General features: G+C 44.5%; 1 protein-coding gene across 9 annotated transcripts in view; it reads right to left on the bottom strand.

The window, feature by feature from the left end:
* Window positions 1–27061, bottom strand: part of MARK2 (microtubule affinity regulating kinase 2) — a 112895-nt gene that overhangs the window by 65272 nt on the left and 20562 nt on the right. The window contains exon 1 of one of the 9 annotated variants that reach the window (XM_082202719.1): window positions 13880–14023. The exons of the other annotated variants lie outside the window; for them this stretch is intronic. Coding sequence (XP_082058845.1) covers window positions 13880–13915 — 36 coding nt within the window. The 5' untranslated portion in view covers window positions 13916–14023. Of the gene's footprint in view, window positions 1–13879; window positions 14024–27061 lie in introns of those variants that run through there. 9 annotated transcript variants of the gene reach the window in all.

Consider the following 27061-nt stretch of genomic DNA (forward strand, 5'->3'; position numbering starts at 1 on the left):
ACCTGTTCAAAGAAGTATGTCCCCCACTGGCCAAGTACAACATGAGACAATGGCTGGTTTACCATATCACAACAAGCCCGGGATGCTGGCTGATCAATGTTTGTTGTGGACAAGCAGTGCTCTGATGCACAATGCTCTTCTGTTCCTGCTTCACTCCTCCCCTGGCACGAGTGGGAACACAAGAAGCTGCCTTATACTGAGTCATGATCCATCTAGCCTGGTATTGTCTACACTGGCCGGCAATGACTCTCAAGGATTTCAGACAGAGAGCATTTCTGGCCCAACCGAGAGATGCCACTGCAAACTGAACCTGGGACCTTCTGTATCCATACCACTGAGCCACCACTTTTCACCAGATCAAAGAAAGAGGTCACAATTAAGCTTGGCTTCCCATGACATCTGAATCCAGGATCCTGGTTTGTTGCCAGGATTGCTAGACAGCCTTAAACTGTGGTTTCTTGCTGGCTTATGAATTCTGGCTTAAATAACCAGGATCCCGGGTTCAGGTGTCCCAGAAAGCCAAGTGTTATACACATTCAGCCTTCATGGGCCCAGGGCCTTTGTGTGATTTTATTCAACTATGTCCCACCTTTCTGTCCTAAAACAGGATCCCCCAAGATTAGCAAATCGTAATCAAACAAAAGACTGCCATCATGAAAATAAAACAGCAGCAACAACCATAAACAGAAAGAACACCCAATGAAACAATGTGTCCAAATAAATTAGTTTTCATTGGTGCCTATGGCCACAGAGAGCAGTGGCTGGCAGAATCTCCCACACACCAGAGCATTCCACAGCTTGGACACCCATATTACGGTGGGCTTGTCTTGCATCTCCGTTCACATGGGCAATTTCTCTTATCCGGTGGTACCTTGGGTTACATACGCTTCAGGTTACATATGCTTCAGGTTACAGACTCCGCTAACCCAGAAATAGTACCTCGGGTTAAGAACTTTGCTTCAGGATGAGAACAGAAATCGTGCTCCAGCGGCGCGGTGGCAGCAGGAGGCCCCATTAGCTAAAGTGGTGCTTCAGGTTAAGAACAGTTTCAGGTTAAGAACGGACCTCTGGAACGAATTACGTACTTAACCCGAGGTACCACTGTATGAGCCAGGGAGCAAGTATTAGCATGGCATGGGAGATGCAGGCTGGCATGGCACCAGTCTCTGCAGCCTGTGCTGCATGTGGGTAACCTGTGCCTCAGCTGAGGCATAGAACAGCCCTGGGATTTGAAAGTATATCTAAGCCTACCACCAAGATGCCAACTCTCTCAACCTAAATAAGTGCGCATGTTCTTGTGGAAGGCTATTCTAGCAAGGTGAGCGCAGTGACCACACAGAAAAAACAAAGCCACTTTAGGGTTGAAGAGACAAAGCTGAAGGCTTCCTTCTGCTCATCACCTTCAATGGGCATTAGCAAAGCACTAAAATATTCCCAGGAAAGGCTCCTGCATACCAGTCAACTGAAAAGATCCCTTGCCATCTACTGTAGCAGATTTGATGAGTAATGCCCCCAAGTCACACATTAGTTTCCCTAAGCTAGTTGTGATGTCTTGTGTATTTGAGATGCTTTCCGGTAAGGGAAAGGAGCAACATGGCTAAAACGTGCATTATTTTGCCTGCCTTTTTGTCCATGGCCCCCAATTACTGTTTTAAATAGGAAAGCAGGCAAGCAAAGACGCTCACTGTGGGAGTGGAAGGAAGCTTTATCATAAGCACCTTCACAGCTAAGTCAGATGGTGATGGGGAAAGATTATCAAAGTAAGCTTGTGTCAGTTCAACAGAAGGTGACCCAGGAAAAGTTCTCCAAATTGTATGCTTAATATTGGAATATTTTCATGTAAACAGTATCCAAGAAACACTAATTTAACCTTTCCCAACCAGGTGCCGTCCAGATATTTTGGATAGCCCATCACCCAAAGCCAGTATAGCCAATGTTCAGGGATTGTTGTTGTTGTTAAAATCTGTATACCGCCCTTCATCCATATATCTCAGGGCAGTTTACATATTTAAAGGGATGATGGAAATCATAGTCTAAAATCATCTGAAGGGCACTGAGGTGGGGAAGGCTGTGCTAACATGTTGCATCTCTCCAAAGTGGAAGCAAATCCATAAACTCTTGAATGACAAGAGGCACAACCTACAAGACAGTAAAAAATGATCTGATGAGAATATTTGCAGAGGTGGGGCAAAAGCACTTAACCTCCTTCATGTTGGGAGGATAAAAGGAAGGCCATTTATGCCACCATTAACACCTTGGAGAGAAAGGCAGGATAAAAAATGCAAGGAATAAAACAAAATGAAAGCCGACCTCCTCCCTTAAATGGCTGGAGGAAGAGAATTGAATAAACTTAATGTGGCCAAAAGCAGGTAAATCCAAGTCCAGAAAATGGAGGTCCTTCCGTACTGGAAAAATTGACGCAAACTGCCCCCATCTGCATCTGAGAAGAAAAGCTAAAAATAGGCAGCTAAGAATATGAACTTTTATTCGGCACTCATCCTAGCATTTGGCATATGTTCTCCATCTCTATTCTCTCCACCCCCATCCCCTCCAAAACAACCTTCCACTTCTGTGGTTAGCTATAAGCTTCCTCTGGTAAGCTCCATTTTCCCTCCCACTGGGATTCTCTCCCCCCCCCTCCCGCATTAAGCAGCAATTCTTTGTAGCACCCACAGAGAGCGTGGAGCACTTCTCCTTCACCCACATGGCTCACGTGAAGCCCAGAGGGAAGAGCTATACACTCCTGATGAGGAAGAGAGACAGGAGGCGGTGAGGGGTGGAGAGGGGGGAAGTCAGCACACAAGCAACACAAATGACAAGGAAGACTGATTTGGTGGGAAGCAGGAAGGTTTGCTTCTGAGAGCAATTTGATTCTATCCAGCTTTGCTGCCTTTAGAACAGGCATAGGCAAACTCGGCCCTCCAGATGTTTTGAGACTACAATTCCCATCATCCCTGACCATTGGTCCTGTTAGCTAGGGATGATGGGAGTAGTAGTCCCAAAACAGCTGGAGGACAGAGTTTGCCTATGCCTGCTTTAGAAGAAAGAAAATTCCTCCCTCTCCCCTCACCTCCCTGAACGTGCTGCTCTTCTTTCATTAATAGGTCCAAGCAAGAGTCAGGGCCAGGGAACACAATCCAAATCACCACCTTGCTCTTTTTATTTTATTAATATGCTGCATTCTGAGCCACATATATCCATGCTGGAAGCAGCCTACACACTGAACCACCACCACATACACTGAAATAAAGACAAAGCATGATTTTAAAAAAAATCAGCATGGTGTTAATCAGAACCACAAAAGAAACTTGGAATTGCTGTTGCCCATATTCCCTGGCTGCCCACCTCCCATGCTTGCAAATCCCTCCGCAAAACCCATGGCTTTGGCCATAGGAAGGTTCCTTATACCGGCAATCTTTCCCAGCCCTACCTGGATTTGCCACTGGGAATTGAACCTGAGACCTTCTATATGCAAAACCACTAAGCTGGAGTTTAAGGATCACCTTGTTCTGGGTGTGTCCCTCTGTGTGCTCCATCCCACACCCAAGGTGTCATTACCAAATAAAGGTCAGCAGGCACTCACCTGTGTGGGACCTTCTCAGTAGTCGCACCAACTGATCCAAGTCCTGACATTGGTCTCTCTTATAGAAGAAGTTTGGCCAAACAACCCCTCTCATGCAAAAAGAGCATGTAGCAAGCTCTCCTTTCTTACCAAGAATTCAATTGCTGCTGGTTGCTGTTCCTGAGACGGTAGCCATGTTTTTTGGTCTCTACTGAAAAGAAAGCTATCCGTTCTAGTGCCATTGATGTTGTATTACTGTTATTTATCATGTCACTACGAATTTTAAGGCACTTCACATTCACTTTGGATAAATGAGAGGAGGGATACATTTGTGGGGTGTTTTTAATGCTCCAAATGAAGCAAATACCCAGACTCTCATGGCAGGGCAAAGAATGCTAACTCTTGACACTATTCCTGCTGAGGACAGAGTAATGAACTGAAGTCAGGTTACAAAGCATGAGTTCAGCAGGTAAATCAGACTGGAATACTTGACTAAGCACAAATCAAAACATTTCTCTAACAAGCAAATATACGTCTTGGCACGAGGCAATCATAGAATTGTAGAGTTGGAAGGGACCCACAAGGGTCATCTAGTCCAAACACCTGCAATGCAGGAATCAAACAATCTCTCCTTCCAGTAGGCTGGCTTTGCAAAGCTTGTTTGCAATGACACTGCCAGTCCTTGGAGATGGGGGTGGAGTGAGAGCCAGCTTGGCATTAGACTCTCAGATGCGTTCCCAGAAAGGAGGATGTCCTCAATGGCTGGAGGCGGCTCCTTTGTAGGAGGCATTAGACCTGGGATATCCAGAGTCTTGTGGGCAGAACACTCTTCTAACAGTGTGTTCGGTCCCTCCCCAGGATCCAACTCTTCACCTTCCAGCCCACTGGAGCCTTCCCCTGGGCGGAACACTTTATGGGGTCCCAGCTCTTCTCCCCCAGTTCTCTAGGACCCTCTCCGGAGTCATCCAGCTCCAACCCCCTGATCTCCACCCATTCATTTTCTATGTCCCAACCATGTAACATATTCAAGGCCAGGTAATGTGGATTAAACACCATTTAAGCACTCTGCTGTACTAACTACCACAGCCGAATAAAGAGCTTGATCCCCCTTCAGCTAACTTGCACCTACTTTTCTGAGCACAGGTTGTAATTTGAAAACAGGCAACACCCCCCCCCCAATCCACACACATATGCGCACACACATGTGAGGGTTTTTTTTGGCATATGTTTTGAAGATGGCATCCACTCTTAGGCTAGTCAGTTCCTAGAGGGGACGGGAAGGGAACCTCTAAAATAAAAATATAACACCTCTGAGTGAAATCTGGCTGCAGGATACAGAATTCATAAGGACAGGTTACCTCAGGGAGGGCAGGTTAAGCAGAGACAACTGTCTGGAATCTCTGTTGACTCACCCTGCATAATCAGTACCTCCTCGCCCAGGGCTCTGCTGCCAGAGGATAAGCAGCAAAGATATCCTCCCCACCACTCCCCACCAGAGTGGCAACTCCCTATTTGTGCAAAGCCCTCTTCCACTCCTTTGTGCACAATTACCCCCCCCCCACAGAGGGAGAGAGAGCTTCAAAGAAGGAAGTAGCATCTCCACATCAACACGGGAAGATTCAAGCCTATAACTGAATGAAGCAACACCAGGACATCCAAGCTGGGAGTTTCCTAAAACAAACACACACAAACACACACACACACACACCCCTGAGAAACTGTGCTGTGGTTTAGAGCAAGGGGCTGGAAGTCCCTGTGTGAAAACCTCACTTGTCCACAGAATCATTGGCTCAATTTAGAGGTAATGCCAAACCAGTTTGGTGCTACTATGAGAACAAGCCTGGGAGGAGCCTCAGGATTGCTTAAACAGTTCCTTCCCAGTTACAGCTACGTCAGAGTATGCTGTTATAGCCAAACCAGCAAACTACAGCTTGCGTTTGCCCTGAAGGTCAGGATTCAAACCCTGGTTTGCAACACAAGCACAAACCAGAGTTTATCAGTTTGAACACAACAGCAAATTGTGGTTTGCAGAAGATTAAGCAGAAATGAATGAGAGCAGGCAAAGGGAGAAGGGAGGGTGAGAGCCTAAGGCTCTTTTCAGGTTCAGTCTCATATCACCAAACCATGATTTGTTATTATGTTCAAAACTATGGTCTCAGCCTCAGCCCTCCAACTGTATTACATATGGTATATATGCAATATACTGGTATATGAGAAGCTTTATTAAATCAAGTTAGATCACTGGTTGCTCATTCTATCCCAATATTGCCTGATCTAATTGGCAGCGGCTCTCCAGGATCTTTTGCATAAGCTGGCCCCCAATCCTACCGAAGGTATGAGAACCTGCATGCCAAATGTCCCATGTTTAAAGCAGGTAAGTCTACCACTGAGCTAAGGCCCACCCCAAATAGTTAAACTGCTCAAGTGTTGAAAGGATCACTGAGAAACATATTAAGTGCTCTGAGCATTTGATGTGTGCTATATAACAAATGCCTGAAAGCATTCTGGTTGGAATTTTTGGGTAAGTTGTTCCCAGGCTTTGCTGTCCTTCAGAACACTCCTGCTGCCCTTTTTTTGACCCAAAAACTGTTGGCGTTGTGACTTTATTCCCCCATCACCAGTAGCATGGCAATATGCCCGTAAGGCTCAACCCCTTTGTTTGGGTACAGGCCTAGAGACCTCTGGTGTTTTCACACAAGGCCAAAAGGAATGAATGCTTCTAAGCTGGGGGCAGGGGGGGAGCCCAACTAGGCACCAGTTCAAGCCATCATATTTATAGCTGTGCACACTGTTACTTCTGTGGTTAAGTGGTTCTACGTTGAAGCTGGCAAGACCCCAGTACTGTAGAAATTAACTGTGAAGAAAGAGGGGGGTGGGGGAGACATGGACAACTTCGTATGCGCCACAAGATTAACTGCACACCAGGCCGCTTGCCAGCTCTGCAGTCCTCCCTTGGATCGCAGCAAACAGAGACAGCAGCAAATCTGACTTTCTCTCTCTTTCTGGCACCTCCATGGATGCTGTGGGCTGCTAAAAGTAACTAGCCTTGCAAACAGGTCTGCAAAAGTGATTAGTCCACACATTTTCAGTAGAGTGCTTGTCCATACATGTGTGTCAGTTGTTTGTGCCTGTAAAGCAGGGACAGGGAACCTGTGGTCTTCCAGATCTTGCTGGACTACAAGCCCCATCATCCCCGACAGTTGGCTGTCTGGGACGAAAGGAAGCTTAAGTCTAGAAACATCTGAAGGGCCACAGGTTTCCCACTCCTGTCCTAAACAGAACTTGCTTGTGAATGTTTATTTATTCTGTTCCAAATTCCATCTTACAATTTCCCAAGGGCTGGGGCAAGTTACAACAGTAATAAAAAGAGTCAGACTATACAGACCACCTCATTAAACTTAGTCCATACCTGCTTACTGCTGACTGTTTAATGCCAGCCCAAATAAGAAAGTTGCATAGCTGTTCTGGAAAGTATTTATAGGCAGGCTTGTAGAAGGAGAAGGTTCTACAGTCATAGCTGTGGCCCACCAACTTTGCCTCTCAATGTGCCCTTGTTGTTTGAATGTGGGACAATCAAGGAGACGCTATTGAGCTAAAAATTAAATGCTGCAGAATAGCACAACCAAACAGCATGAAAGCAAGGCAGACACGCAGTGAAATTCAAGCAGACACCCTTGTAGCCCAGAAAGGAACCCAGCAATCCAATAATCTAGGTTCCAAATGATTACCAGTGAGACAATATTGAGATCAACAATGAAATTGTACTAATTGACCTGATGAAAATCAAATTCAGCTGGTTAAACAGAAGACTATCACTCCAAAGCTGGGTTAAGCTGTTCTCTCTAAGTGCTCAACAGTGCACTTAGAAGCAAAGAGTAGTGGCAGAAGAACTGGGCCCTGAAATCAATGGGGAGCAATGACTGTCTGTGAAGGGCAACCGCCCTAACGATGCCCAAAGAGAAGCTCTTTCCAGTTCCTCTCAAATGGCTGATTTCACCTTCTCTGTTGCAATGACAATGATTAACGTGCATCTTTAAAAATGGATGGTGGAATTCTCCAGGAAGAGACTTGAAGTACAAGTGCAGTTACAAAACTGTTAGGAGTCAGAGTCTCTCTGTCTCTCTCTTAAGGCAGGCATCATCTGCCTACTAAACTCTGGGTTTTTAGCACCTTCAGCTCTTGAGTACCAGAACAAAGGATAGAACCCTAAAATAGTTGCTCTTGGAAATTCCTAGTACCTTCCATAACACCATGGCTCAGTGGCACATGACTTCTAGCATGTATGGACACAGGGTCACTCTCTAGCAATTCCACTGAAATGGGTAGGGTAGCAGGTAACGAAGAAGACCCCCCACCTGATATGTTGTACAGCTGCTGTCAGTCAAAGGAGACAATGCTAGACTAGATGGACCACTGTTTCATTAAGTCTGAGCTAACCTTGGAGCACATGCCCAGCCTTACCCAGCTGTGCCTCCTAGCAGTTTCATGATAATGCATCTTGCAGACAGAAACATATTTGGTGCACTGCAGACACCACATACCTTGGGATGCTCCAAAAGTATCTCTGCTCACCATCTCACTGCGAAGCCAAGCCAAGCAGGGTTTATGCTGCAATTCCAGGGACTCTCCACAGAGCCAAGCACAATTAGGAAGCAGGCCAAAAAAATAAAAATAAAAAATAAATCCAAATCCAAAAAAGAGAGTCACGCAGCAGGGTGTGCCAGAGAATAGATTCAGTGGCTTCCAGTTGTTTATAGCTCTCAGGAAAAGCAGCCTCATTATTCCCCATTAACACTCCAAGGCATGGAACCACAACTGCCCCATCTGCCATCCGGACATGGACACAAACACACACACCATGGTATCTGGGACACAAGACAAGTGCTTTTCCATGCTGCACAGAACAGGAGCAACAAGGTGCTCTGCTAGAAGGTGCCTGCACAGTAATTAGTACCAACGAGACACAAGGAAATGAGACAGGCTGTGTACCACTGAGGTTTTCAACTGGTAGCACTGCTTTTTGCTACCAGCACAGGGCAGCATCTAAGAATCTAAGCCAGAGCATCCTGTGTTCAAATCCATCCTCTGACATAAATAGATTAGGCAGCTTGGGAAGCTGCTAGCTCTCAGTCCCACCAATGGGATGAGAAACAGGTTTCATCAGGTATGTGATGCTTTTTTAAAAAAGGTATTCACACACAACCCACTACAGCAACACACATACACATATTATTAAAAGTTATATCAAATATGCATTCACTAACTTCAGCAGATAAGACCTCTCATCTACACTGATCACAGCCCCAAAGTCATCTGTGCTATTCAGTCACATTTCGGCAACAATCTCCAGCCTTCCGCCAGGACGCCTTTAACTGGCCAAAAGATTTGCAGTATCTCAAAGTCTGACACCAGTACTCTACTTAAAGATAAGAGCCACTCATGAGCCAGAGTGAGCATGCTCTGGGGCAACTTGTTTACAAGGCAAAGGGGTGCCAAAAAAACCTCACTTGGGGGGGATCTGGGTAGGTGATGTAAAATGAGCCATGACCCTTCCTTAAATTCCATCTTATATGAAATACCCATATTTTCACCACCACGTCATGGTCATCACAGAATATGACACTGCCGCAGAGCTCTCCTGGCCAGCATGAGCCTGTGACCTTCGAGTCCCTGCTAACAGCAGCAGCAAAAGTTGTTGAGAAGCAAAACATGTCACTGGAGATAATGTGGTCGGGAGTAAAGAATGCTAGCCAAGCAATAGAGAGAACTCAAGAGGCTTCAGAATTAACCCACTCATGATTTCTCCACTAAAAATAAAATAAAAGCTAATGCCATTCGACTCTCTTTTAAGGAGGACATCCCTGGCACTTGTGGTTATGGAGAAAACATCGTCAGCCCCACATGAATATTTCAAATTCTTAAGTGCCAGCAACAATTTCTTTTAGATGCCCAGGCAACCATGAGCCTGGAAAGCTTCCAACCCTGGTCTCTGCCTTCAGTAGTCTGCACAGCTCATTGCTTCCCCTCTCTCACAGCTACCGTTTCCACTTCATCCTATGTGCCATCAACTGTCCTCTCCATCCCAAATGGTCACACACGTCCTTCCTTCTAGGCTCAGCCATATTGTCCTCTTCAACTCCATTTCAAACTGCTCCCTGGAAGGCTGCCATGAGGAAAAAAATGTCCAGCCCCCCCCCAACCTTATACGGGTGATGAGCATGGGCAGATCAAACTTCAGTTTAACTCTCACGCAAACACACCACTCCTATGCCCTCAAGGGTATACAGATGGGCTCCTTCCTTCTCGGTCAAGCATGACAGCGTCACAGCAGCTGATGTGAAGCATTCGTGAGAGAGAACAGCTCTATTCCACCAGTTTTCAAGAAATTCTTACCTTTTCTGCACCAGGCAATCTGGAAACACACACCTCTGCACAGAGCAGCAGAAGATTCTGGGGCATGCTCTATGGCATTCCACTCCCTTCATGTGGGGCCTCCTTGTACAATCCTTGACTGAACACCCAGCTCCTATACAACCCACGTTTGCACGCAACCCTAGACCAAGGTTTAGGGTTATGTAGATGAGACTCAACTAACACAAGCAATGCATAGCCCCAGAGTACTCCTTGCCTCCTCTCAGGTGGCTGCAAGACTTCTGCTGAGTTTCCTTTCAGTTTTTAAAGAACCTCAAGCTTGGCCTTATCTTTGTACCAGGAATTTAAAACCCAAACCAGCTTCATATCCCATGGTTTGAAGTTGGCTTGTTATAGAAAAAAAGCTTACTGGTGTTTGCTTTAAACCAGGGGTCAGCAACCTAGGGCACATGGGTCAGAAGAAGTCCGTGGAGGTCGTTTGACCGGCCCATGAGCCACCTCTGAACTCAGTTGCCAGCTCGCACGCTGTGCTAAACAGGCGCAGCGCGGGGACTCGCTTATGCAGCACTGAAAATCACGTCTTCACATGTGCAGATGCTAAAAATCACATCTGCACAGACGCCGAAAATTGCGGGCGGAAGCGATCCAACCAAGGAGGGATCTCCGTGGGCCCGAACCGGCCCAGGTAAGATAAACCTTGCTGACCCCTGCTTTAAACCTTGGAACCAAACATGACATCAATAGTCTTTACATGACACCAATAAAAAGAAAAAGAAAACTCAGCAGAAATCCTCCTCCTGAAGGAGGCAACACACAAGCCCAATGCTTTGCTTGAGCTCATCCATGTAGCGCCACCAAGCCATGGTTACATGAGAACGCAGCCACTGCTGCTGGACTCCTGCAATGGTGGACATGCTGTCTTTCAAAGAAGTTGACCATCTATTCCTGATTTTCTCACTGAGGATGCACAGTATTATGCAGAAAGCTGCTGATGGCTACTAGCCATGATGACTATGCTCTGCTTCCATGGTTGGAGGCAGTTGCTGGAAACAGCAGGAGAGGAGAGTGCTTTCATGCTCGGATCCTGTTTGCGGGTTTCCCATAGGTGTCTGGTTGGCCACTGTGGGAACAGGATGCTGGACCAGATGGGCCACTGGCCATATTTGAGCAGGCTCTTCTTATGTTCATATGAATACTGCCACTTTCAACCACATTTAACATGGGGATGGCAAACAGCACTACACGGCTATAACACATCCAAGATCAATATCAAAATATGACCTGGAACATAGGAAAGTACCTTACAGAGAGTTCATTGGTCCATCTAGCTCAGCACTGCCTAGTTTACAATGATTGGCAGTGACTCTCCAGGGTTCAAGGCAAGAGCCATTTCCCAGTCTTATCAAAGATGCTGGAGATTGGACTGGGATCTTTTGCATGTGACAAACATGCCGTGTTTGAAATTCCCATTGTTCTAAGTGCATTTTGCGACAGGGAATTTCATTGGTGCACGCAGTTTCTGAGCTGTGGGCACAGTACTGTGCCTAAGATATCAGATTAAAACTGCAGAGTGGAAGGAAAAAAGTGTTCCTAGACATTCCGTTGTAGCGCCCATAACCTAGGTCTAAGGTGCTATTTAGCTCCTAGCTTTCATATCTCAGTTTCTAACACTGCAAACATGTTCCATCACTGAGCCAATGGGATATGTTGTTCCCTATAGCAAATGATAAAGGAACGTAAATAAGTACCTGAGGAGTATTTCTAAACTTTCTGGGCAGATAGCATGCAGTTTCTGGGGCCTTGTGACACTTCGAAGTATTTTTTTTTTAATGAAGAAAAGCATACACCAGACAGGAAGTCATGAAGAGTTCCTGAATCAAAGGCTTAAACGCTGAAATGAAAGTAACAACCAGGTGGCCAGACATAAAAAGGTAATTTGCTTATGATACACAGGCCAATGAGTTGTGCTGTATTCGCCACTCACGTACAAGGTAAGACAGGGATCCTACTCATATTTAAGAGCATCTGAATTTACAATTCAGATTTCTAACATAAGCAAATTGTTCGAGCCCTCTGAATAAATTATCTTCTTAAAGATGTGCACTAAAATGTGGAAGAATTTGAGCTCTTAAATAATTTTTTTTAAAAAACCTTGTCATAGAATCAGAAATCCCAAGTGCCAAAACATCCATGAACAAGAGTGTGTGGTGCAACCAATGAGTTGGACCAAGAAAGCAGCCTTATACAGAGTCAGGCCACTGGTCTGTCTAGCTCAGTATTGTCTACACTAACTGGCAGCAGCCCTCCAGGTTTTCAGGCAAGGAGTGTTTCCCAGCTGTATCTAGAGACTGCTCCTGGGGACCTTACGCTTGGAAACATACGCTCAAGTTACATATTCACAGTCTCAGTTCCCATCTCTAAACAGGGAATTCTGGCATACTTCTCAGTAATGTTGAAGACAAACAACACCGGTTTTGTAAATCAAAAGGTGTTCATTTTAAAAATGTAGCAATTTGGGCTTCCTTTGCATTTGGTTCCATATTTGTGACCTTTTGGCATTCTGAGACAAATATGTGCCTGAAACCCTGAGGACTAGGAACACAATTTAAAAAAGAAATCAAGCAAGCTGGGAGCTTTCTAACAAGACCTCCTGCCAGCTAATGGAGCCATTTCAGGAATCACCAGTGGTCCAGAACATTCTTTTTAAAAAAAAAATTAAACAAGAGTACTTCTGCTCCCCCCACTTGTCAAAGTTTTCTACTATGCCAAGGAGGAAATGGGCGATGAAATGTTTGAAGATTATTCAATGACACCAAAATAAACCCCAGGCACCTCTGTTTTGCTGGCCGGGCTGTAGTGCACATGCCATCAATAAAAATAGCTGAGGTATAAAAGGAACCATTAATAGCAGGACTGCCCAGACACACACATTAGACGACTCCAGCTTCTTGATTTAGGGATCTGTGTACAAGATTCCAGGGTTCATTCAAGTTTTTCACCCAACAAGTCTGTATTCTACAATTCTGCCCAGGAGTATTGACTCCTGAGATCCCCAGTTTCAATTGATTGTCAATTTTAACGCTTTTGCAAACAAACAAAAGCAGCAAGTTTGTAGTCCTCAATGTTCAGAGATACCTGAAAACAAAGAGTGTCAACAACAGCCCCCAAACCCCCGCAATGTTCAGAAGCAGAGTTTCTGTGCCCATTGCTACCTGTCCCCACCATTTATGACATGCAGGTGTGCCCCCACCCCTCCAAACACCACTACGGTCCCTGTCCACTTGTTTACACCCCTTTTTTGCCACAGGAATATTCACTAGTGTTTCAAAACTTGCAAGTCACACTCCAAATTTCAGGTTCTGAATAAAGCACTGTAAAATTGGCATGTTTTCTTGAACGGGAAAAGAAAGAAAACAAAGCCAAGTTGGATACATGTTCACTACTCCTCAAAGGGCTGCATAACCATGCTTAAACAAATGACTTTCCCAGCAGAAAACCTGCCTCCAAGTGCAAACAGCCCTGCCTAATAGCAGATCCAAAAAAATAAACGCAAGAGAGGGAGAAAAAGATGACTCTGTTTTTACTGGGCTTTCAAGTAAAAGCTTCAAATATCACTTATGGGAAGGTAAAGAGTTCCAGCCGAACAACAGGAGTTAACATGATTTAAACAACAATTAAAGAGAGAGAGGAAGAGAAACAGAACCACAAAGACCGTCCCTCCATCAAGCCAGGGTAATCATCACCATCATCAACTGGGCTCTCCCCCCAATGAACAGAGGCTGGAGGCTCCCAAGGCACCTCCCTGCTTTCCCCCAAAGGCTCTCAAGAGTAGTTATGAGAGTGACAAGCGCAGCTTAAGATGCCACACATACACACACACCCCACCCAGAACACCGGGATTGTGGTTGGCTGCTCAGCTCCCTCCCCCTCCTGCCCGGTACTCACTAGCCCATTAATTCTCTTCCATATCGCAGCCGTCATGGGGAGCTGTTAGACAGGCTAGCTGCCACTTCTCATGGGCCAGCAATTCCTGTTTGTCCTACTCCTAGCAAGGGAACAGAAAGGTTACTTCCCTGTGTATGGCACTAGCCCCGCCTCTTCCTCCCTCCCAGACTAGCGGGAGGGAGGAGGGAGGGAGGTGCAGGGTGGATGGGGAGGGGAGAGATTTGTTGGCATTTTAGAGAAAGCTTCCTGCTGTTTGGCAGCACACATCTAACTCAGATGTGCTGTGAGATATCTGGGGAACATACAGAAAGCAACACACAGGAAAACCTGAAACCCCATAACAGTTATTTCCCCTCTGCACTCCAATCCGCCCCCCCCACACACACACACGAGAGGGGGAGGGAGGGGAAACTGGCTTGCTTCCAGAAACTTAACATACCTTGACACAAGTAATTCAGCGAAACGAAGACGCAGCTGGGAAATATCATGAGAAGGAGAGAGTTGATATTGCAGCGGTAAAACAGGATGCAGAAGTTTAGCAGGGCCGGGAGTGCCACAGAAAAACAATTGTGCGAAGGAGGGGAAGTAATAGCAGAGTATTTTTTCAAAGGGGAGAAAAACAAGCAGGTGTGGGGGGGAATCAAATGCTGTGGAAAGGTTCACTGGGACAAAATCCATTGCACTGATGGATTACTTTTATGGAGAGGAGAACAGGGAAAGTGCAAACTGGTTATTCTTACATGATCTCCAAGCAGTTTTTGCTGTCATTGACCATGTTATCTTTCTGAGTCGACTTAGTGGGATGGGTACTGGAGGCACTGTTCTATAGTGCTTCAGATTCTATACCCAAGGTTGGTTTCAGGTATTACCACTGAGTGATTGTCTCCCCGCCCCCCTGGGGTGCCACAGGGTGGCATCTTGTCCCAAATCTACATGAAGCCTTTGGAAGTGGTCATCAGGAAATCTGGGGCGAGGTGTGAACACCTGGCTGATAATACTCAGCTCTGCAACATCTGGATCAGTAGAGGCCATGCAAGCTCTGAATCAGAATGGAGGGCCACTTTTCAGGGGTGTTGTAAGAATTACAACATTACTGTATATATGTGGAGCAATAAAAAAATTAAAAAGCACATTGTAAACAAACTAAGGTATTCTCCTCATCTATTTGGCATGCGTGAATAGCCCACCATAAGTAATAGGTTGCTTCCCACAGTGTCCTTGACTGCAACAATCAACCCCACTTTGAGGTGGGCAGCCAGATAGCAGAAGCAGGATTATTACAACAACCGATCTAAAAACCAAATGTGGCTCAAGTTAAAAAGATGCCATTAAAAAAAGAGGGGGGAAATAGATCATAAAGGTCTTCTCAAGTGAGGGAAGCCTACCTCCCTTGCTAATTGCATTCCAGCAAGTTGAAAAAAATACACTTGTTTTAGTGCTGCATAAACTAGCATTGTTTCTATTATGAATTGCAATTTTAATTATTGTTTCAGGTTTTATTTGTAACCCAAAAGAGGGGAGTAAGGAAGGAGGTGCCAAGACTGAAATCCAGATAGAAATGTAGATAAAGCCACTCACCTGTGGTAAGTAAAAATTGCCCCCAGGGGAGAAGGGAGGAAAGTTTAAAATCAGGTGAGAATCGATTTCCCCCACTTTTCCTGCATAGCTTACCTACTCATGCAGACCCATTATTTCTTTTCCTATTATGAATTTATTGAGAAGATTGTATTCCTCATGCACTGAAACTGGGGTTTCCCCCTGGTCTGTTTTACTAAGCCATCATTGTCTTGAGGTAGCCTTCTTCTCATAGAATCGTAGAGTTCTAGGGACCCCGAGAGTCACCTAGCCCACCCTCCTGCAATGCAGGAATCTTTCTGCCCAACACAGAGCTCGAACCCACAACCCTGAGATTTAGAGTCTCATGCTCTACCAATTGAGCTAAAATCGTATCTTTCATTATAGGAAAGCATATAAAAAGACATGAAAATAAAAAAAATTGGCCAGTGTCATTTATATCCTTTCCTCAAGATTCAAAATAAATTTAAAGCAAATGACAATGTCTACAATTCCTGAGAAGTTAGAAAACATTCTGGCCGCCTTCTCTAGCATTTCCATACAGTTAAAATGGAGTCCAGTATGTAAGAAAAGGCTCTCAGTTTCCGATTCTTTTCCTGTTTTTAATCTGTCCCCTAATCTTTTCTAGTAAGTCATCTGTATATTAATACCCACAGCCATGGGGCACCTCCATTACAGGTACCTTACACCCACTTCCTAGCCTCTTTATATGGAGCACCATAATGTGAATGATATTTAAGGGAGGGGTAGTGAAAAAGAAACAACTGCCATAGGGCAACAGACTTTGCCAGATCTCCCCCGACCCCTGCACCGCCATGCTACTTTTGCTGGATTGGAGAGAGCTGGTTAAAGAGCTGTATAATCCAAGCCTAGAAGCCAGAGAAAAGAGCATTCTTTACAGATCAGCTTAAACAGCTGGCAGCAGGAGGAGGGGCTGGGACCAAAAGAAAAGATTGCAGGCGAGTGGGGTGGGTTTGCATGGCTCCAATTTAATTCCACTAAAGTTCCGGATGGTGGGAAAGAGCTCTCTGCATCCACAGAGGCTGTGTCAGTGACTTGCTACAGACACAAATCAAACTTATTTATTCATCTGATATTTTTATACACTGCCCCTTTCAGCAAATCTTCCAGGACGGCATGCAAAAGCAAGTCAAAAACACTAAATGAAAATTTATATTAAATTGTAGTGTGTCTAAATAACAACCTAAAAAGTCTGTGAGATTTATCTTTTTTAAATCCGTGCCTAATACCAAAAGACAATAATGCTGGTGCCAGGAATGCCTCTTCAGGGAGGGAATTCCATAAGCCAAGTTCTGTTTATTTTATTTTAACAGCAACAATAATTCTTATTATTCATTTCCATACCACTTTATATTTTTAGGAAAAAATCTGAAAGTGGTTTACAACACATTAAAACATCAAATAAAACAATCCAGAACAAAACATTACTGAAGAAAGTCAAACATAAACTATACATTCAAAGCAACGTAACCAACAGGAAACAAACATTTCAAAATAAAACATTATAGAGAAGTCAACGCAGCAAAGTTAAAAACAACAAAAACCTAAAACATTTCAAAAGGAAACCTTACCAAAGGAAGACAAATATAAAATGAACACTTAAAACAGCATAATTAACAAGAGAATAAGATATTATTATAAACATAGAACACAGACTTTATTCCACTTTTCACCACATCAGGGTCTTAAAGCTGCTTCTAGGCCCCCATCCTTGAGAAGTCAACCTTGCCCATAGTTTGCAGACAGAACAGGAGGACCTCTGCAAGACATATGGGGTAAGGAGGTGGGAGGTGTGGGTGTGTTCATAAACCCCAATATCTGCACACTTTCAAAGGAAAGAGAGGCTGGGCAACCAAGTCTCCTGGACTGTAATGCAGCTACTGGAAGAAGATGAAGCAAGACAGTTTGACACTGCTTCCTTGGTCCAGACACACCAAACAAAACGTGAGGAGAGGCTGGAAAAGTATTTTTCCAACCTATCAAAATCATGTCACTTTAGGATCTTGTGCATCTAAGCATCCAGGATGGTTACTGGAAGGGAGCATGAGGGAGGGGTCCTGCCTCTGCTTGTACATTTTGTTTTGGAGGGTATTGTGTTTTGACACACCTCCTTAGACCTCAGTTTCTGCAGGTATTCCATGAGGTCCCCCTCTCCCTCCAGCTGGCAACCATCCCTTAACCATGCTTGTTTCAATACAGGGCCTTTAAGAACACCTGGAAGTGGAGGATAAAGTGGATCCAAATACGGAAGCCTTTGGCAAAGGTCCTGGTGGGTGGATGCAGACACTTAGGTCTGTTGCTGGCCAGTCTTCAAAGCCTGTACCATGTAATGTGACACTGAACTCTGTGCCCTCTGCCTGTCGTCTTGTTTTGTATAAAGGGCTCAGCTGCACTTCCACTCCATTTCTGTCCTTCCCCTACCCCAACCAAGGAGAGAAAAAGGTCTCCAAATCAAGCAGGGAGAACATGCTGCTATGGTTCTTGTCCAAACAACAAAAATAACACCCAAAACTATTTAGAAGCACTGGTCACATTGTCCCTCCTTCAGGAACCCTGAGTGAAAAGTTTCAACTCCCAGCTAGACAGCTGCTAACTAGGGGGGGGGGGAATCACTACTTTTGAAGAAAGAGAGATGTGGGTGGGGTGGCGGTGCAGAAAGAGACCAAATAAGTAATTGGTGAAGGGGAAATTTCAAGCTGCCCATCCAAGCATGCAAACAAAGTCGTAGGCTAAGGAAATACCTTCAAAACTGAGCCATGTCGTGTTACTCTCTGCTGATGGATCTAGATGGCTCAGGGCAAACAGGTAGCACAAATAACAAGGATTTTTTAAAAAGCAAGATGAAAGCACCCAATGGCTGGACTGACAGACAAGTTTTGAAATGTGTTCTCTCTTTATCAAGGGAAATTCTGCCACTGCTTCTAACATTTCCTAAAGAGCTAACTCACTCTATTCAAGGTGCAAGCAGCAGAAAGAGCACTAGATTCGGGTTCAGATCCATTTGTTGTTGTTGTTGCTGCTGTTGTTGTTTAGTCGTTTAGTAGTGTCCGACTCTTCGTGACCCCCTGGACCAGAGCACGCCAGGCATTCCTGTCTTCCACTGCCTCCCGCAGTTTGGTCAGACTCATGTTTGTCACTTCGAGAACACTGTCCAACCATCTCGTCCTCTGTCGTCCCCTTCTCCTTGTGCCCTCCATCTTTCCCAACATCAGGGTCTTTTCCAGGGAGTCTTCTCTTCTCATGAGGTGGCCAAAGTATTGGAGCCTCAGCTTCACGATCTGTCCTTCCAGTGAACACTCAGGGCTGATTTCCTCAAGAATGGATACGTTTGATCCATAGTCAGCCATAAAGCTCACTGGGTGACTTTGGGCCAGTCACTATCTCTCAACCCAGCCTACCTCAGAGGGCAAGAGCAGTATGCCACCCAGAGATCCTTCAAAGAAAGTCAAAACAAAAACGGTAATGTATAATAAATGGAAGTAGTGCTCAGCTTCAAAGGAGTTGAAGCTTCTGAGAAGCCCTACCATCTGCCCAGGGATTTTTAAAAAATGAAGGTGTTTGCACAGTTCTCTGGAAGCAGCAGCTGCAACAGGCAACACTCATTTTGTACAAAGTCACGTTGCAGGATGCAAGAAGGGAGGGGGGTTGAAAGTCTGGTTACATCTACATTCTGTCCCCATTTTTAAGAGCACAGAGGGTTGGTTATTACTAGGGCTATCAGTCAATTAAGTTTCTTCTTTGTATTTTAAATTGGGAGAGAGCCCTGACAATTAACTAATTGGTAATTAGTCAACCAACCAACTGATACTAATATGAGCAATCCTTTAAAATCTGCATTTGAGGAAAAAGTAGTTCCGAGGGAAATTGCATGCCTTCTTGAGGCAGCCAACTCCAACCTGGTATCCTACATATGTTTAAGACAAATTCCACCATCCCCAACCACTGGCCAAACTACATGTAAATGATCAGTGGAGTGGAGGGTACCAGGCTGAAGCAGGCTGTTTCAAGTTGATGCACTCATACGTCATAACCCACATCAATGTAGAGAAGGCAACAGAGAATAAAAAATGAAGAATCCTTCTAAAATGGTCTGTGCTATCTGCAGCTTTTCAAAGTACATATATTAAAAAATCTGCAAAACAGTTAACTAGGGTTCCTTTTTAGTAGCCATAAAAGATAATAAGAGGAAAACAACTTGTGTGACATGTGAGATGGTTTTCCATCTAAACCAGTATTACCTGCCCTGACTGCCAATGGCTCTCCAGGGACTCAGGCAGAGAAGGGTCTTTCCCATCACCTACTACCTGAAATTATTTTAACTGCAGATGCTAGATTCCCCACTGAGAAAGGGGGCCTAATTTTATCTGCAGGAACCTCCAGAAGAATTTAGTTAGCAAGTGTAGTTGCACAGGCCTGCACAGGTTTGGTGTACATGCCCTGGTCATTGCCTGTACTACCTACTCTATCTGGTAGGGGCTCTCCAGAGTTCCAGTCCTGTCTGGAGATGCCAGATTGAAACTGGAGCCATCTGCATACAAAGGAAATAATTGTACAGACAACCCCCCATTTACACTGGAGTTACATTCACCAGCACCACACATTCTGTGTATATTTGAAATGCCACTGAAAAAGCCTGCAAACATCCCCATTCCGTCCCACCCCCTTTTGCAACGTGTGCACACATTGAACATGCATAAAGGGGGGTTTGCCTGTACTACCAAGTCAGAGGTGGGCAACCTTTCAGTCCTGCTTGCAGTTCAGATTCTGTTTTCATTATTCCACTGGCTTTCTTCATTGGCCAGTTATGAATGACCACCTGCAGAACATCTGGGGACCTCTTTTTAGAAGAATCATCACTGAAATTTGAACTTTCTCCCTCATTCACTACCTTTCAAAGTGGGTTTATTAATTCATCGTTTTCTGCCTTTTCCTCTTGTCTCCGCTGTAGAGCAGGAAACTTGGGAATGATGACCTAAAGCATCTGGAGTTCCATTGAAAGATGCCAGATTGGGGCTTAAACAAATTAGATCAGGTGATGGGCTGAGATCATTTCCTTGGATGGTAGCAAGTAGGTTATCAGAATACTAATCCACTACCAGGAGGCTTGAATCTGAAAGGGTTGAGAATGGAAAACAACTCCCACAAATCCATTTCTTGAGCATTCATTTTGGTGTAAAAGCAGGTTTCTAAGGTCCGATCTTCATAGATGTAATTTAACTGTTTGGTTACTGAATCTGATAGGGTCTCAGCAAATGCAGACCTATTCCCATCTTGATGTACCTTCAAACCACCACTAACTTCAGTTTCTTTGCTGGTAGGTCTTATCTGCAGGGCTACAGTCAGAATTCCTGTCTTCACTAACACAGCCAGTGCACCAATTATGGCATTCAAACCCAAAATTTCCTTTTCCAATGTGTCAATTCTGTTTAAGATTCCCTCTGCTGTTTGTTTAGACAGGAGACATTGGTGGCGTAAAAGTTCCCACAGTGAAGGAGTTTCAGTCTCTGTTGTGGTAGAGTCTGTTATGCCAAGATTGTTATTACGCTTAGTTGAGCTTTCATTATATGGAGGAAGCTGAGGTTACCTTGGAGCATATATATCAGCTCCTAGCAAGCCCAGATCAGTTGAACAGTTAGCTAAGCTTTCATTAGGAGTATGTAGCAAAACCTCTTACCTGGGATAAGGCTTCTCCAGTCCCATACTTGCACACTCACAATGTAAAGTTCCAGGGCTCTCCATGTAAGATATATCAATTTAATCTTCCTGCAAGCACTTTAAAGTTACATCTGCATCCCATGTGGGGCACAATATTATGATGGTGGATTGGGAGAAATTGTGGAAAAAAGGAATTAAACTTACAGCATGTAATGTATTAAGAGAAAATTTGATGAAAATGATGTACAGATGGTACTTAACACCAGTGAAGTTAGCAAAAATGTATCATACTCATGATAATAAATGCTGGAAATGTAAGGAAAAAGAAGGAACCTTTTACCACATGTGGTGGACGTACCCCAAGGTAAAAGACTTCTGGGAAAGGATTTATAATGAACTGAAAAAAGTGTTGAAAAACACATCTATTAAGAAACCAGAAGCCTTTTTACTTGGTATAGTGGGGGAGGGGGTGAAATCCCCAGAAAGGATGTTACTTTTTTTCTGTATGCCACAACAGCTGCGAGAATATTACTAGCGAAGAACTGGCAGAAACAAGATTTACCAACTATCAAACAATGGCAGATGAAGATGATGGACTATGTGGAACTTGCCAAACTGACTGGGAGACTCCGAGATCAGAGAAAAGACTTCCGGGGTGGCGCCATCGGCAATGGCGGACTCCCTCTGAACTGGAGGGACTAGCTCCGTGGGAAACGTGTCTTCTCCGCTACGGCGAAGCGGGGACCCTTTTAAAAATCACAGGCGGATGAAGCCTGTGACCATGGGACTCAGCGGGCACCTTTAGCGCCCCCCAACTCACTAAGGAACCCACTAACGGGCTCCGAAGTGAAGAGGGGGAAGTGGCGCGGTGCTGTGAGTCAACTGCTATTTCCGCGGAGCGAAGCCGCATAGCCGTTGCCGGAGAGCGTTGCCTTTTTCCTGGGACAATTTGGACTCTAATATAAGCACCCGTGAGTACTTAGACTTTGAACAACTGGACATTAAATGGGGACTTGTGAGCAGAAAGGAATTGGATCTTAAAAATCTATTTTAATTTGGTACGGAACGGGAAGGTCTAAACAGGAAGTCAGCCTTCCGTTCTTTTGTAGACAGAATAAAGCAAAGACAACGTAAACTAGAGCTCAGAAAACCGCCTTTAAAGGATTGGATTTCACCATTTAAAATTGTGGAACCCCCCTTCGACAGCAGGAGAAGAAGGGGGATCTTTTTCGGACTGTTTAAAGTGAGTTTAAAGTAAAGCAACTTTCCTCCGTCCTGATCCTGGAGCGGGGTGTTAGGACTGATGTTTGAAGTTCACTGACCAGAGACAAACGTTTTTGACAGATAGCTAAAAGAAGAGAAACATAGTGATTCCACTGCTTCCCTTCGCACTTTAAAGGAATAAATATTGACAAAGTATCTCAAAAAGGGAAACTTTGTTGCAAGAACAAATAGAAGTTTTCCCCCCAGAGGGAGACTGTGAAACTGTAACCAACTCCAGGGAGCCGGCAGCTGTTACAGATTACAATCGTGGGAATAGGCATTTGACCTTGCAGGACAATGTATTCAGAAGCTTTGTTGTGTGCTTTCTATAAAACAAATGCCCTACTGGAACAGTTACATGAGAAGGCGAATTTGATGGCGACTTCACCTAGAAATTTTGAACAGGCAGTGGGAAAATATGTGGAGCCCACCCAGGAATTAAATCAGGAGTGTGTCCTGACAGAACAGGCCCAACAGGAATATGAGTTTTCGGATTTGACAAATGAACTTGGAAAAAGCCAGATTTGGAAAGAAAAAGTTTGGTTTGGCTTGGAAATGGGGGGCTGGATTGACCCCCCCTATGCTGGGATGTTTGGACTTTTCAAATCTGGCAATGGGCCGTGAGATGTTTGGGATTGTGGGGGCTCTTAATTTTGGAGGGTCTTTGAAACATGCTTTTAAATACCATATGGAATTCAGTGTTGAATATGGAAAAGGGGTTGATCTGTCGAGAAGGGTTAAAAATATTGCCAAGCTGGAGTTACCACGAGCAGGAGACAAGGGAAAATACAGTTACAAATATGAAGAAGAGCCGCGGAAGGGACATGGAAGAGACTTGAGGGCCTCGGATATAAGGTTGCCAGGTTAATGGGCTAGATCGATGGGATAATAAGGACTGACAAAACCCGGAACCAGGAGGAAGGGACGTTGGATGAAGATTGGATCTGTTTGCATTTCTTTTTTTTACCATTAGAACTGTTTTATAAAATTGATGAATGTCAGAAAAATGTTGAAATGAAATTACTCGGCTTTAGTAAAGATGTTTAAAAATTATGAAAGAATATTATGGTTATGAGAAGTTGGTAAGGATAAGATTTACGTTTTAAGCTTTATTTTCCTATAGAAAGATAAGATTAAAACAGTTTAGGGTAATGTAATGACAGAATATTATGAAATATGGAAAGGATTTGCTGGGATAATTAATAACTAGGATACAAAGAAAGGGAGGAGGAGGAGGTCAAAGAAAGAAGGTAATGACAGTTGAGGATTGGAGAATAATGAATTTGTTTGTGGTGTATTTTTTTCCTGTATTTTTTTCTTATTTTTGAATTTGTATTCGTATGGTTGGAAAGGGTTGGTTTTTTTCCTTTTTCTACTTTGTTAATTATTTTTATTTTGTATTTTCTTCTGCTTTTATTTTATTTTGTAACACTTTGAAAATCTCAATAAATATCTTATTAAAAAAAGAGAGAGAAAAGAGACGGTGGAAGAAGATTGGAAGAAGTTGAAAGAATATCTGAAAAAATATGTTAATATTTAAATCTTAGAATAACTTCGGAAGTGGATATAGGCTGTAGGGTTAGAAGTAGAAGATAGTGAATTTTAAAATAGTATTATTTGTAAGTGATAAAATGTGAAGATTTTTATGGTAAAAGTAAGCGTGATAAAAAAATGGTTAAAAATTATTATATATGTAAACTGCTAAAGATGAGGTAAAACAAAAATCAGATGGGGGGACTTGGAGAAGCCCACCTAACAATGTTTAGAAAAATAAGGATAAGACAAGAATTTGTTTGTAATTGTTTCTTTTTTCTTTTTGTGTTGTTTAGTTGTGTTATAAAATGAATTTTTTTTTGGGGGGGGGGAATAAAGTTACATCTGCATCCCTTGCTGAGTCACAATAGTGCAGCATATATTCCAGGACTAAATTTGGCAATGGACACTTCTGGAGTTCTGAAGTACTATAGGTCTGTACACATGTAATAACCATGTTAAAACTACAGAGTATCTTTTGGTCAAGAAAGGTATTTTAAGCGTTTATCAGTTTAAAACTCTGAGCCAAAAGAGCTGCTCTCCAATCTCCTATCCTCCAATTAAAATAAATGGCTTTTAAGTCCACATAGAAGTAAAACAGATATGCTTCTTGACTGTACAGTGGTACCTCGCAAGACGAATGCCTCGCAAGACGAAAAACACGCAAGACGAAAGAGTTTTCCGGTTTTTGAGTCGTTCCGCAAGACGAATTTCCCTATGGGCTTGCTTCGCAAGACAAAACGTCTTGCGAGTTCTTGCGAGTTTGTTTCCTTTTTCTTAAAGCCGCTAAGCCGTTAATAGCCGCTAAGCCGCTAATAGCCGTGCTTCGCAAGACGAAAAAACCGCAAGACGAAGAGACTCGCGGAACGGATTAATTTCATCTTGCGAGGCACCACTGTATGTGGCAACCACCATCAACTGCTATCAAGATAAAGCAAATTAAAACTAGAACAGACCATGGAACTCAAGGACAAAGCAGCCTCAATCGTTGCCATCTTCACCTGGAAGTCTGGAAAGTATTTCAAATAGGAGTGCCACCCAACCACTTTTGCTTCCAGCAGCAGCAGCAGCCTTCCTTAAGTTGCTCTTCTCAGGTCCCATCCCACTCTAGTGGGTGGGTGGGTGGGAGATAGGAAATGTGCGCACTCAAGAGAAAAAATTCACATGCTGCCCTGTCTGAGGCTGCCTGCAAGAACACCAATGTGCATTATTTGGGGGAGTGGTTGATTAGTCTAGCAAGAAATTGGTCACCCACAGAAGGAAAGTGCTCCTCTCTACTTCAGCTAGCATTCAGCTAGCATTCAGTTGAAACTAAATCCCAGGAATTGTGGGATCTCTCCCCTACCAGAGGTGCTAAACTAACACAGCAAAGCTAGGAAGACTGTATTAGCACCAATTACCACTTTTGAGGGTATGCAGACCTACTGTGGCTCTTGCATTTCACGACCTTTGTGGCCTTGCTGGTTACAATTTCCCCCCTCTGTTACATACAAGTTTTCCTCTCTCTCTTTCAACTAAGGATAACAGGTCATGCATCAGATCAGGGGCCAGCAAACTTTTTCAGCAGGGGCCGGTCCACTGTCCCTCAGACCTTGTGGGGGGTCGGACTATATTGAGGGGGGGAGAACAAATTCCTATGCCCCACAAATAACCCAGAGATGCATTTTAAATAAAAGCACATTCTACTCATGTAAAAACATACTGATTCCCGGACCATCCGTGGGCCGGATTTAGAAGGCAATTGGGCCGGATAGAGCCCCCAGCCTTAGTTGCCTACCCATGCATCACACTGCAGCACACCTAGAGAGGAGCACTATGGCAGGCTTCGACTTTCTCCATTCAGAGTTGACTTTGAATGTGGATTTTTAAAACCTACCATCACAAAATTAGGAGACTTTGAATGCTGTTACACCAACAGTCCTGTAACTTTGTCAACAAGGAGGACATAAGCCTACCGTGCTACTTAAAAAAGAGAGTAAATCACCCCCAAAGCAGACAAACTTTCTTTTGCCTTCACCTTCTATCAACTGGTTACACAACAAGAGCCTTAACTGAGCAAGCACCAAAAACTGTATTCAACTTTGTGGTCGCTTATAGCAGGGGTCAGCAAACTTACCGCGCCTCAGGCCAGTGTCTCCAGCGCCGATCACGCAGTGGGCCGGAGGGTGGGGGAGCACATGCCCATATGTGTGCACGCACACTATTTCTGGCGCACTTCCGGGTTGGAGGAGCACCGGAAATAGGTTGTGCGCATATGCACAGGCCTCCTCGGACCCAGATGTGCACCAGAAATAACGCTTGCGCATGCGCACAACCTATTTTCGGTGCTCCTCCAACCCGGAAGTGGGCAGTCGCGCAGCACAGAGCCGGTAAGAGCGGGTGGCGGCAGCGGGCAGCAGGGGTCGCTGCCGGCCAGATAAACAAGTCCCTCGGGCCTTATCCAGCCCACGGACCTTAGTTTGGGGACCCCTGACTTATAGCCTGCACTGTTCTCTGCCTGTGTTTAGAGCATGAATGGGGAATCTCAGGCCTATGTAGGCCAAATGCAACCTCTCAAGCCTCTCTTTACCCAGTGATCATAACTCTCCCCAGGCCACATTCCCTCTTTCCCAGCCACACCCCACACCACCCCTGCTTCACACCCCAAGTCATAGAATCATGGAACTGCAGAGTTGGAAGCAACCATCTAGTCCAACCCCTTGCAATGAAAGAATATGCAGCTGTCCCATACCGGGATTGAACCTGCAACCTTGGTGTTATCAGCACCACACTCTAACTCACTGAGCTATCCATTGTGAAAAGGAACTCTGATTGTTCCTTTAGGTTGTTTGCATGGATTGACAGACATGTGTGAAGGAGTGTGGGGGGTGTGTGTAAAACTGTCCACTAAGCAAAAGTAAGAATTGCCTTGGTTGCTCCAACAATTTTTGCCCCTGGCTCCACCTACCACTGGCTTGTGGCCCTTAAAAGTTTGCCCAGAGGAGAATGTGGCCCTCTGGCTGAAAGACATCCCTCACCCCTGGAATAAAGGATTAGCCTTGGCTCAGTAGGCAAGTGACAGAACTATGGTGGGTGTGTAGAGGAGGGGAGAGAATGGCTGCATATGGAGATGCTACGTGTTCTAAAAAGTGGTTC

This window comes from Podarcis vaucheri (assembly GCF_965113315.1).
Source record: "Podarcis vaucheri genome assembly, chromosome: 16".
Taxonomy (NCBI): domain Eukaryota; kingdom Metazoa; phylum Chordata; class Lepidosauria; order Squamata; family Lacertidae; genus Podarcis; species Podarcis vaucheri.